The sequence below is a fragment of the Branchiostoma lanceolatum genome, chromosome 6 (assembly GCF_035083965.1).
Source record: "Branchiostoma lanceolatum isolate klBraLanc5 chromosome 6, klBraLanc5.hap2, whole genome shotgun sequence".
NCBI classification, from domain to species: domain Eukaryota; kingdom Metazoa; phylum Chordata; class Leptocardii; order Amphioxiformes; family Branchiostomatidae; genus Branchiostoma; species Branchiostoma lanceolatum.
The window spans coordinates 8,725,556-8,738,741 of record NC_089727.1 but is presented as its reverse complement, the minus strand read 5'-3'; the positions used below and the strand labels follow the sequence as shown (position 1 = coordinate 8,738,741).

General features: G+C 39.0%; 1 protein-coding gene across 3 annotated transcripts in view; it reads left to right on the top strand.

The window, feature by feature from the left end:
- Positions 1-13,186, top strand: part of LOC136436428 (carbonic anhydrase-related protein 10-like) — a 116,838-nt gene that overhangs the window by 95,382 nt on the left and 8,270 nt on the right. For all 3 annotated transcript variants that reach the window (XM_066430412.1, XM_066430411.1, XM_066430413.1), the window contains 2 exons: positions 1,268-1,340; positions 7,413-7,567. In XM_066430412.1, coding sequence (XP_066286509.1) covers positions 1,268-1,340; positions 7,413-7,567 — 228 coding nt within the window. The remainder of the gene's footprint in view (positions 1-1,267; positions 1,341-7,412; positions 7,568-13,186) is intronic.

Below are 13,186 nucleotides of genomic sequence, written 5' to 3'. Positions count from 1 at the left end.
CTTCAATCCTCCTCAAGGCTTACAGGGAACAATAGCTGCAAGAGTAGAAGCAACACCCATCAGATATCTGTTATTGGTACAGGATATTTTACATTTTAATCACAAAATTTCTGACAGGCCCGTCCAAAAACCAAGACTGAAAAATTGTTGTCGCCTTAGGAGCTTTCACTTTGGATGGAGGCGAAATACTAATAGCATCTTAGATCATGACAAAGTCTTACATAATACATGACACAATATGGCAGACTGTACTTTTTTTGTACTTTCAAGATCTTCACAGCCTTGTAAACTTTAACATTTAGTCTGAGTACTTATGCTCGCCATTTTGGCAGCTCTGAATGCTCTTCGCTTACTGCTGACATTTCCTCACTAATACCTGATATCAATCTTGTATGGAAGTGACCATCCAGGAATGTCTTGGAAGACTCCTTCCAGGTATTAAGGGCTTTAGAGTTATGTATCACTATCTTCTTATTGAGAGTTTTCTATTGTAATTGCTATAACATGTTAGAGTAGGGACTTGATACCAAGGACATTTTTAAAGAATGTAAGCTTGAAAATGGTCTTGTTTATGTTCAACAGGTACAAGGGCTTGTAATACCCAGCTGATGCACTTACATGCATTTGCACCTAAAGTCAGAGCTATGCACATGGGTTTTGACTGTGGGTATGCCAGTGCAGCTAGATATTTGTGTTGATTTACGTACTTGAAGGTTCTATCGTACACCAGTATACAGCATGTGGCATTGGTTTAGCGCAATAGATAGACCGTTGGACTCAGAACCAATAGGTCCTGGATTCGATGCTCACCATGCCCTGACATTGTGCCCTTGGCAAAGACATTTTACACGACCTTCTCTGGCAGTGGGAAGACGCCCACCGAGCCTCTTTGGCTAATCTGTCTAAAAGTGTGCCAAAAACACATTACGGATTTGTTTGCGGATGTGGCAACGTCTACCACATTTGCCACCAAGAACTGTACAATTTTTGTGGTGTTGTATATTTCGGTTTAGGTATAGAAGTTGGGTTCATTGCAATTTTTGAAAGCTTGATACTATGTTGGGAGGTTTTGCTGATATTCCACTTTATCTAACGCTCTGCACACAAAATTTTGTCTTTGTACCTCATTCTTATATTGGGTACACTAGTGCACCTATTCCCCCCAAATGAACTTCAAACCGTTGGTACTACTAAAGCACATGCACATCAAGATAATGACAGTTTTGTGAATATCTCATTCAGTAATGGTATCTCTTTTCCCTTGCAGATTGGGAATACAACAAACCCAGAGCTGGACAAACTCTTGTGGACTGACAGATTACAAAACGTCACATACAAAGGTGAGAACGTACATGGTTATGAATCAAAGTTTCTGTCTTGCTGCTTCCTTTTCTTTGGCTTTCTCCTTTACTGTCCATTTTCAACATGTCCATTCATCTGAGTGTATATCAAGTGTGTGTCTTACCACCTACATGTAGCCACTTTATGTTAAAATTGATAAGATAGCTAGAAAAGGGTATAATTTCATTTGAATATGTTCCTCTTATGTGCTTTTGAGACAGTTTTAACAGCCCAGTCCCATGGCTGCAATTTTTGGACCCCCAAGGGTGTGGCATAATAGTTGAACGCCGTTCATAAGGCCTGGCTTTGTTTGGTATTTCACTATACAGCTCAAACACGAACCCTATGTTCTCAAGGTAGCCTCTGCAATTGCCTTCAGGAAGGAGTTTGAACTTTGACAGAAGTACTGTTTCTGGTTGTGTTGTGTGTTCACATTTAGAGCTCAAGATTTTTCTGAAGATATTGTAGGAATGTCGGTAGCTTTTGAGGTAAAAAAAAAACATGGCAATTTTGGGTCTCCTAGAAGTATTTTCAAGTACTACAGCATTGCAGGTTGATACCTTCTTCCCCTTCCTGAAAGTAGAGTGGACAGCTGGCTTTGATGATGAAAATGCAAATGATTGCACTGCCTAATTCAATTATCTCCTTGCTGTGGACCCATCTACGTGCCAACTTTTTATTGGTTGCAATATGTATCAGTTTAACCATCAAAAGCCAATTGGTCAGACCAAACAGAGCCCCCCCCCCCCCCCTCAGAAAAAAAAGAAGAATTTGAAGCTTCAGTGGAATATTTCATCTTTCCCGATAAGTCGGATTCCCTACTGTCCCACTTCTGGCCCCTCCATTGTATGCATGGGGCGATCTATATGGGAAATGTATTTTGCGATGATATCAGACATTTCGTTAGGAAACTCAATAGATGTGACCCCGGCAAAGACCTCTGGCTCCAAGGGGAGCTACAATTCAGCGCCGGTCCATGTATAATTGAATGGCAAACGTCCAAACCGGCGCAGTGGTGTCTATATATGAAGATTGCAAGCAGAAGGAACCAATTCATCCTCATTCTCTCAAGGAAATAGTGATGATGGCTTCTTCCTGCAGGAAAAGGCGGATTAAGATGAAATTGAAGCGACCGTTGTCGGTAGATAGGAGCTACAGTGCACGCTATTGGAAGGTGTTAGGCGGAAAGTGTTCGCCATGAGATAGATGTGTGATATGGTCCATTGAGAAGAAGCAATCTTGGGGAAGTCACATCATATGGAGCTAGGTATCACCATGCACGACTTACGAGCTGGATCAAATTAAAACCAGCAGAAGCCTCTGGCAAATGAAAGTCCATGTGAGAACTGCTTTATTGGGCAAAGCAGGAGGACTAAATGTTTTTTGAGGAATGCATGACAGTCAGCTGAGTACTGTAATTTAGAGAATGTAATGTTATATAGCTTTGTTATTGGTATGTGTAGACTTAATGATATCAAGAACCTACTGAAGATATTTGCTAGCATGCCAAAACGTTCACAATCATAATTTTGAAGTGTTATGATAAGAGAAAAATAGTTCAAGATTTTGTTCTACCATTATATCAGGTATTAACCTTTAGGACACTGAAGTAGCCGTTTGGCACCTATTCCCTATTGGTTACAGAGTTAGGCAGCAGGGATAAGGTTAAAAGGTTTTCGTATGTTAGAAGTTGCACATTTGAAATTCACAGGGGATGTTCTACCTGTAAAATATACTCTCCATGGTTCATGAGTCTAGCCTTATTTTTAGCACACTCAAGGTTGCCGAAATTGTCAAGAACATTGCCTACAGTGTCAAAGACCCCCTGTCTGCATTGTACTTTACCCCCAACAGTGTCATGGGATCAGACTACCACACCATTTGGATTAGCATTTTGTTAGACACTAAATGTAATGTGCATAAAGGAGGTGTGTCAGTGCGTGTGCGTATATAAGAGACAAAAATAATTTCAGCACTAGGGACAGGGACACTGAGAGTTACAACAATGTGATTGACTTGCTATACAAGTGACTAGAACAGTTTCAGCACCTGGAACAGGGACAGTCTGAGAGTTAGAACAACGTGATAGACTTGCTGTACAAGAGACAAGAACAGTTTCAGCACCAGGGACAGTCCAAATGTTGTAACAAAGGCTTGATACATGACAGACACATTTCAAGCCACCATCTTGGTTGCTGTGATCATGCATTAATTTGCAGCTAAATGTATTACACAATATGAAACATAACTTCTATTCTGAGAACCTTATCTGTTCACCTATAAAACGTTTACAGATACTAGTTGCATTTGTGTCATTCTAAAACCAACATTAAAACCTACACCTAGCATAACATAATCATGGTTCATCTTGTAAAGTTAGATCTTCAATGCAACCTTTGTAGTCGGATCATGTTTCTTGTATAAAACTCCACCATTGCAAAATATTACCTCACACGATTGAGTTTTATCACACTCTTGCTTCTTATGGTCTCCCTCAATATGATTTGGTGAGTTTTATGGAATATTCGATGATGAAAGTCTGGCACCTTCTGCGCGGAGAATACGGTAAAGTCGTATTTGGTTTATTCGAAGGATTCATGTGTCGTCGGTTGTTTTATATAGCAGTATGGATGGAAGAAAGTTATTGTTAATAGACTTGTGATAAAGACAACGGTGTTACTAACTGTTGGAAAAGGTAACATGAAAATGATCATATTTTAGCTTTTTGAATATAACACAGTGCACGTCGTTGTATTGGCTTAGATTTACCCTTTGGAAATAATTGTTAAACAATTTGAAATTAGGAATACTTTCCTAACAGCATTTTGATTTGGCTTCATGATAACTGTAACAGTTACACAACAATTTCTTCTTGGTGTACCAAAACTTCATGGACAATTTGAGATGCCTATTTTTCCTCTTTTACCACTTCTTTAGGTAGATTTCAACAGTTTTCTTCATGGAAAATACACAGCACCTATTTTAATACAAACTTTATTGGATTTTGAAATGGTCACACTTCCAATGCCTGATGCGAAAAGACATGCATTTTTACAATGGCCCTACATAGCAAGTCAATGTTTATAGATATAACAGACCATCGTGGCGCTTTATGTCAGGTTGACATAAAAGACGCCTACACAGATTTTCACAGTAAGTGGTAATGTCTCTTGTCCTGTGAACCACAGAAAGACCTTATGGCAGAGTCTCGTAGAGCTGTAAATGTTGTATTGACTTGGAATAGGTGCTTCATGATTTCAGGCACGAGAAAATCTCTTCATAGATGCACTGTTTTAAGGAAGTAGCAGAATGGAAAGAAATAGTGAGAATATAAATTCCAGTTATGGTATATCTATGACAAAAGCACTAAATTTGTTACATATGAGCCATGCTTCTTAAATTTGTAACATTATAATGACGTATAAAGTAGGTTTTGTAATTCAAAGAATGTGAATACAAAATGACTGCTCAAATGTTACTGCTTTTGATGAAATGCACTTCTGCCCTATGTAGTTATAAAATGGAAAATTATTTTTTACCCTTGAAAACTGATTTTAAGCCTAAGATGTCATTTTTCTAACTTTTCTAAACGAGGTACGTGGCATCAAATTGCAAAGCAGCTAGGCTAGTGGATATGAAATTGAGTGGTTATGGGTTTGATTCCTGGCATTCCTGGCTAGACATTGCGTCCTTCGGAAAGGCACTTTACACGACTTTCCTCACTCCAGCTAGGTGTGAAAATGGGTACCCGGGTAACAGTGGATTAACAGCACACTGCCCACAGCCTAAAAAGACCAGGAAGCTACTTTTACCTCCATGCCTTTACCTTACAACAAACTAGCTCACAGAATGTTTTATTACCAAACTATGGTAAGATGTTAAGAGGTACTTAACATCAAGCGAAGATGATATCTACAGCGGGTGCTGTGTAGGGTCTGTAACACCATTGATCATCAGTGCTACACTACGTGGGCTGGGCAACAGTCCAAGTGAGGGATTACACAATCTTGTTAGCGGCATTACCTTCAGACACGGGATGTTATTCTCAGTGAAGTATGAAGTGTAGCTGAAACATCGTGCATTCCATGTGTGTGGGAGTGGGTGCAGAATGATAACCAGGTTTTACCATAGTGCCACCAGTTACTGGTGAGATGGTTGACTGACGTTCGCTCAAAAGGAAAATCTTATTTTCGATTGCCTGAAATTTTGAATAGCAAAGTTCCTTATTCACAACCACGTATTCATGGATCATGTGAATATGTCGTTGTGAATAAAGAACTTTGCTATTCAATCATTCACTAACCTGATGAAATTATTCATGCCTGAAATCTTATTTTCAATGTGATCTTCAAAGTCTGTTACAATAAGGTGATCAAAGTTAAGGTGACTTGATTCAACATAAACAATAGCTTATTTGCCTTCCTGCTCTTTGTCAGTTTTGCTGTCATCAATTGAGGCATCGTTAATGTCAGCGACCACCAAATTGTCACCATTTTTGCCTGATAAACTGCTTGATACAGTGCTCTACAGCAAAAGGTTGCCACATCTGTCCAGTTGAACAACTGTGTTGCTAAAATACAACATTATGAAGCATATACAGTGAAATTGCATTGCTGAGTATTGAAGATTAGCATTTTTCTCAGCTCCTGTGAATCTTACAGATTAGCAGTAGTATTTTGCCTGATATATGATATTTCATAAACTCATAGTTATATAATTTCAAATAATATTATGTGTTTAGCCAACTGCAGATAGGTTTGTACAGTGTTTTGCTGTATTAACTGGTTAACTCTTTAATTGATATGGAGTAGACTGTTTGAGTGATGCTGTAGTATAGATGCAAATTTTAATCCAAGTCTTTCATCCAACTTCAGCAAACCAAACTAGCCAGCCTCTCCCAGACAAGTACGGTAAATTTAAAGGTACCTCCTATCCAATCTTTACTGTTCCTTCTAAGATGGTCCTCTTGCTGTATCACCCCTTTATTTAGAGTGGTCTAGGTCCAGGTTGTCATTCAACTGCAATGTTTGAACCATACCACTCAAGATGGAGGGGTTATACTGTGTATGTGACCCTAGATGGAACAAGGAAAGGGATCTTTGCACAGTTATGCAGAGTACGGATGCCCCCGAACACATCACAAAATTGTTCTGGACTAGCACAGGCATTGCATGGGTCAAATGCACAAGAATCAGTTCTGTTCTACATTTTCACACAAACATACATGTGGCTGCAAAATAGTCGCAGCCCACAGCCATCCCATGCACATTTTCATATCGCCTTTCTGTGTGGTACAAAATACTTTGTGTTCTTCTCTGTCTGCAAATTTTGTTTGTGAGATGTTTGATGTGTTGTCCAGCGTGTTGTTTTGTTACTGTGATTAGTGTTGTGTTTATCCCTGCATGCTTGTGCTGAATCCTGCAGTTTTTGTGATGTGTTTGTGGTGTTTTTGCTACCTGTGACCCTTATGTGGTAAAAACAATAACTACCTACCATATTGCAGAGAAAGGTGTTGACTGTGTTATAAGTGCCATCATGTACAAGAAATTCAGAGTTTATTAAGATACATAAACATACTGTAATTCTTAAGATTTTTGCAGTGTTTTATGTTTACGGTTTTTGCGGTAACTGCTTCACTGTGAACTTAAAATGACAGCGTAAAGTTTGTTGCTATTACTACACAGTACATATATGTGACTGTAGCACTTTCGCATAAATAAAACTGCCTCAGAGACTCTTTTTACTCATTACAGTGAAATTAGGTCACTGCAAACTTATAGGCATTTACAGTTTTCTCTAAAATGTACTAAATGCACTTTGAAGTTGAAAAAGATGCAAAAATCTGTAAAAGTGATAAAAATTAGCATTCATTCAATCAAAATCTCCCAAAAATTGGCATTTGCTATAAACCCAGTGTTGTACATCTCAACTATTTTAGCAAAAAGGGGGTTCACCAATTCTTTTACCTTTTTCCTAACTACCAACAGTCTGACACCTTTCTTGCAGTATTGGTATAACTAATGATAAGTCAAGTTTGATTGACACCTTGTTTTGAATATGTAACCATGTAGGAGCGGCAGCTAGAGTGGAGGACTTCAACTTGACCAACCTGTTCCCCACCACGCCCCACTACATGACCTACCAGGGGTCGTTGACCTCCCCAGACTGTGCGGAAACAGTAACGTGGATAGTCATGAACAAGCCTGTCTACATCTCCAGAAAAAAGGTCAGTTCTGTCTCCAATTTCTGCACTGAGGCCATGTTGATTTGATTATGTGGATGACATCATACACAACTGTATGGGCACCCCAAAATGATGTAAGTGTGTGAAGGAAAAAAAATTGTTGCTTTCATTATGAAATCTATGTAGTCAGGAAGGAAACAACAGACTGAACATACAGAATATGGTATATCAAACAACAAATTACGTTGATGAAGATTAACTGTCATTTGGCAAACAAAAAACTCTTTATCTTAGTTCTTTCACATCTTCTTCTTTGACTTTGGCATTCTATGCATTAAGTATTCTGCAATCCGATATTTTTTGCAATGGAGGGCAAATATTTGCTCATTTTTCAGCTTCTTTGTTTTTTATGGAAACAAACGAAAAATGATGCATGTGTGGATGTCATCCATATCATCAGTCAGTGGGGCCTAGCATTTGTGTAATTTTCAACCTGGAGTTGAAAGTAAAATCATTCCTACATTTGTCTATGCATAGAGCAGTACCCATCTCCTATTCCAAGCATTTGCAATTCTATGTCACATCTTATACAAATTGTGCATGTCTGATGTCCCTGCTTTTAAGCAGTCATACATTTTAAAAAATGTATGACTGCAGCAGTCATAGCCATCCGAGTCCTCTGACTGTCGCTAATTCTTTTGGCGCATCCAACTCTCAATGCACATGTAGAATCAATTCAAGCTGTAAGGTAAAGTCTCTGCAGATTAATCATTATTTGATAATGCCTTGAAAGTTTTAGTGCCAGCCAAATCAAGTCTGTGGTGAACTCAACTTTAGTAATTATAGTAATTCTGAACAGTTCTTCAATTACCCTGATGACTGTTAAGCTTTGGACTATTTTTGAGTGTCACTTTTGCCAAGCATACAAGTATATATTTTTTATGTGAAAAAGAATTTAAAGAAAAATTGTTCATTTTGGAACAACTTTCTGGATCTTTCAAAATTTAATGGTAATTTACATGTACCTAGTTGGGACGCTCTTCTTCAACTATTCCTAGTAAAATATAATGTTCATGTCCAAATAAAGGGATAATGATTATAACAAATTTATGATAGAAAGGTAACATTTGCAAGCAAATGCATCATGTTTACCTTCACCTGGTCTAGCCTAACAAACTGCTGCTCAGGATATTCTTACTCCAACACATTCAAATCTATGGTGACCAGCCCCTCTAGCTCTGTCCTGCCACTTGCTACATAACATAATCAAACACCACAGGGTGTCTGCTACTTTACCAGTAACCATGGTGACAGCCATCTAGCTGTTCTAGCTGTTGTTGACCTTTTTGTTTGGAGAAGAAGAAGAAGAAACAGAACAAAAATGATAAATGTATTCCTTCCATGAAGGTAAACATATGGAAACCTGTATGCTGCTCTAAATGCCAATTCCTCATCTTCACCACACCATTTGTTGTCCCCCCCTCTAAGAAAATGAGGACCTTGGCATTGCAATGCAATTTTGCTTGCCAACACTGTACCATCAATCAGTCTGGAAGATTGAACATGTCTCACTTCAACGGACGTGTTTCTAATAATAGTTGATCAAGCATTCGAGGTCTGTTAGGGGACCCTTTGCTTTTGGCATGCCTTACTTATTAAGCCATCTGTTTGCTTGCGGAAAAGATGGATTCGCACTACATGCTTTGCAAATCTTAGTCTTAACCTGCTTAATGATGGTATCAGCTTGGAGTAAATCACAGATTACATGTAAGTTTACATGTAAGATGGGATGGGGGCAGGATTTATGAAAACAACACAGTGTATTCTGCGGGAGTGCTGGGACTAAGTGTGATGCGGAGTGCACAGTCACTGTGTTGTATCTTATTTTTGTCATGCATATCTTAGAAAACACACATTTCAATGTGAAATGCACCAGAAGTTGAGAAATAACTTCAAACAAAAATTGTAACAGTAGCAATTCCAATGTCCAAATCTGGTATTTGAGCACTTGGCGCATGTGGAGTGCGTTCAAAATATTATCTGGAAACCTACGTGGTACAAGTAGAAGCCTGTGCAATAACCCAAAATATCACGGTATCAAACATTATTGCGGCCCAGGTATGACATGAAGGATAGTATCGTTTGACCAGGAGTGCAATGATTCAATATTGTCAATGCAAAGAAACCAGCAAGATACATGAAAAAGCATCCCTCATTGTTTCTTGATTAGCAGGCAATGGTGGAAACGACTGAGATGGATGTGTGCAGACTAGGCTCTCATTACCCGTCTGAATTATGGGGTAATTAATTAGGCGGATTAATTGGCTCGGGGTGCATGAGTCAACGCAAAGGCCAGGTAGTCATCAAGGTGACAGATTGACCTTGCTCTCATCGATACAAGGGCAAATAGTTTGGGTGCCGGAAACACTTTGCTGTACCCTGGTGTATGGTGGCAGACATACATGTTTATCATCTTGGGACTGTATAAGTGGTGGAAACCTAGCAAAGTTAGCCTAAGTGTGGAAAGTTTGAAAGAGAATTTACTGTAAATGCATTTAAGTTTGCGATCGTTTAATGTTTGCAGTTTTGCAGATAACCTCTCAACAGTGAACTTAAAACCAGTGCAAAAATGCTTATTCTGTCTTCTGTTAGCCTACCCCCTTGTTTTAACCGTGAACTAAAAACCACTGCAAAACTCCATTTTCTCCCAATCGCGAAATCAAATCACCGTAAACTTAGATGCATTTAATATAGATCATGCAGAGAAGAGCCATGTAGCCTCAGTGAATAAAGAGGGGATGACTTTCATAACAATATTAGTTTGTTGCATCTTCAGGGATATCAATTACCTGCCTATGTCTTCAGTTAATCTCTATTATTTACTTTCACTTATCCAAAAACACAATGAAATTTGTTTGCAAGATCATAATTGTAAGGTGATCTACAATTGCACATTTTAGTGTTGTAGTCAGCGCCAGTCTGCCTAACCGTAGTGGTGATGGGATTCTAATGGGGGGGGGGAGTAAAATGGAGAAAGGAAAAGATCTGCCAGAGAGATAAATTTGTTAATTCTTTTTTAACATTTTGTGATAATAGAGTTAATGTAATAATTTCTAAGCATGCTGTGATAATAAGATTTGAGACTGTTTTGTTATATATTGATTTGGCCTAGTTATAATGCTTCCAACATACAAAACATTAATGCTGCTTGATGCTTGACTTTGCCATCTGATTAGTTGAATATTAATTAGAGCTACTTGAGAGGGCAAGACATGGGTGTGGCTGAAGACAGTGTTCCCTCTATACGCTCCAACTCCCTCTGTGAGCCCCAATATGACTTCCTATACTCCAGAGTCATAAAAGGACATGAGAACAGTATTGTATACAACTGGATTCAATCAAGATTTACCAATACTGGGGCGCTATAACTGGAGAGGCACTGTGCTAATGACTTCCCTGGGGGAAATTTGGGGTTGTAGTTTTGGCCCTTGGCCTAAATAGGATCATGATTGGAAACTGCGAACAGATGAGGAGAATTGGACCAAATTCGGAGTCCTTTTGAATTTGCGAGAAAATTGATGGGACAAAAGCACCACATTTGTCATGACTGGAGTATCCGTTAGATCGGTAGTGGTTGTAAACTAGGGACTATAACAATTGGCACAGATAGACCAGCTTAGATGCCACAGACAAAAAGGTCTTTGTGAGACGAAAAGGAACTTCTGCTAGTCTGACGTCCCATTTATGTTTAGACCATTTTTTCCAATTTTCTTTAGGATGCAAGCATCCCTGATCTTTTCCAGTAGTCATATAGTCCTCTACTAGTTCAGAAGAAACTCTTATGCAGCATTTTGTTTTTTTCAGGCAAAAAGGACAATCTGCTAGTTTTGTCCCATTTATGTTTACACCATCTATTCCAGTTTTGCTGGAATACTCCTTGACCCTCCAGTAGGCATAGTCTTCTAGATCTACGCAATAAGCAGAAACTCTTATGCAGCGCACTGGCTTCCTATGCAAGAAAAACGTCAGTACATGGAATAGGAATCCTTGTGATGTCCATGGTGCTGATATTGTAGCTGATTTATGTATACTGTGAGATTAGAATCTGTTTTAAGTGATGGCCAGATGCCATTTAGGCAGCTTTCCCATGCTATCTACATAAAGTAATGTAGAATGCAAGAAAAAGTAAGTTCATTGGATGGGAATCATTGTGATGTCAATTGTACTGATATTGTAGCTGGTGTACATTCCAACATATTGTACTAATATTGAAGCTGGTGTACATTCCAACAGTAAGGTGAGAATCTGTTCATTTTGAAGGTGAAGTCTGCCCATGCTAACTACATAAAGTAATGTAGAATGTAAGGAAAAAGTCAGTTCTTTGGGCAGGATTCCTTGTGGTGCCCATGGTACTACTATTGTAGTTGCTGTAGATTCCTAAGGTAAGATGCGAATCTGTTCATTTTGGAGGTGAAGTTTGCCCATGCTAACTACATAAAGTAATGTAGAATGCAGAAAAAAGTCAGCTCATTCGATAGAAATCCTTGTGATGTATGTGGTGCTAATATTGTAGCTGCCTTTACTTCTCACCAAGAAAATAGAATCTGTTCATTTTGCGGGCAAAGTGTTGTGAAAATGCCATTATGGCAATCTGCCGATGCCGGCTACATTAAGTAATATAGCCAGAAGGGCATCCTAAAGACAGATTGGCAGTGTGTCACACCTGTAACAAAGGCTCTCAAAACTGTTGGGCAGACCTGTCGAACTGTGTGAATTATTCAGACCTCATGACTTATTCAGCCTTACCTCCTGATGGTCGGCTCCCCTGGCTCATATTTAAGTCCGGCGTGATGAATGAGTGACCAATAGATCTTTGAAGATGGGGACTTTGCCTTTGTGATAACGTGTGCAAATTTACTTGTATCTATTATAGGGATGGGCCCAGGTAGTGTCCTCAAGGGTTTGCAATGGGGTGAATTAAGAGTTCAATAGACCTGGGAAAACTTTGGCTATCAGCCCATCCAAAGTATAGAACAAACTTTCTTCGGTGAAATAAGCTATGAACTTAAACCTGTTGTTGTACGACTTTAAAAGAACTTTTAGACGTCATGTCCACTGTCGTAGTACATGTTTATGGCAATTTCTCAAGTTTCCAAAATCCAAGGAGCAACACATATTTTTTTCCATGTTACTGCCCATATTATACATGTGCCCTTTATGCTGTATGTTTTCTATTGACTCTCTTGCCCTGCTAAGAACAGAGTATCACAATTTCAAGAGACTACAAAAATTGGTTGAGAATGGGTGTGGTAAGAAGGGGGTTACACAAAGACACCAGAAAGAGACTAACCTTGCTGTTTTATACTTCTATATTTTAAATCATGGTTAGTGGTGGTATTTTGAGAGCATACCAGGTTCTTAGCATTTTTGCATGAGACCAATTTGGACAAGGAGAACAGAGGTTCCTGCCTGCACAGAGACTCCAGTGTCAGGGATAACCTGCATCAACACTATGACAAATCTACCCAGAAAATCCTCTCTAGACCATTATCCAGAAAAGGCTTCTGGCTATCTTCAGAAATGGATTGACCCACTTACATTGGATTCAGGTACTTCGAGCAACCTAGTTTCCTCAATAACCTGTCCAAATCTCTTTAACTG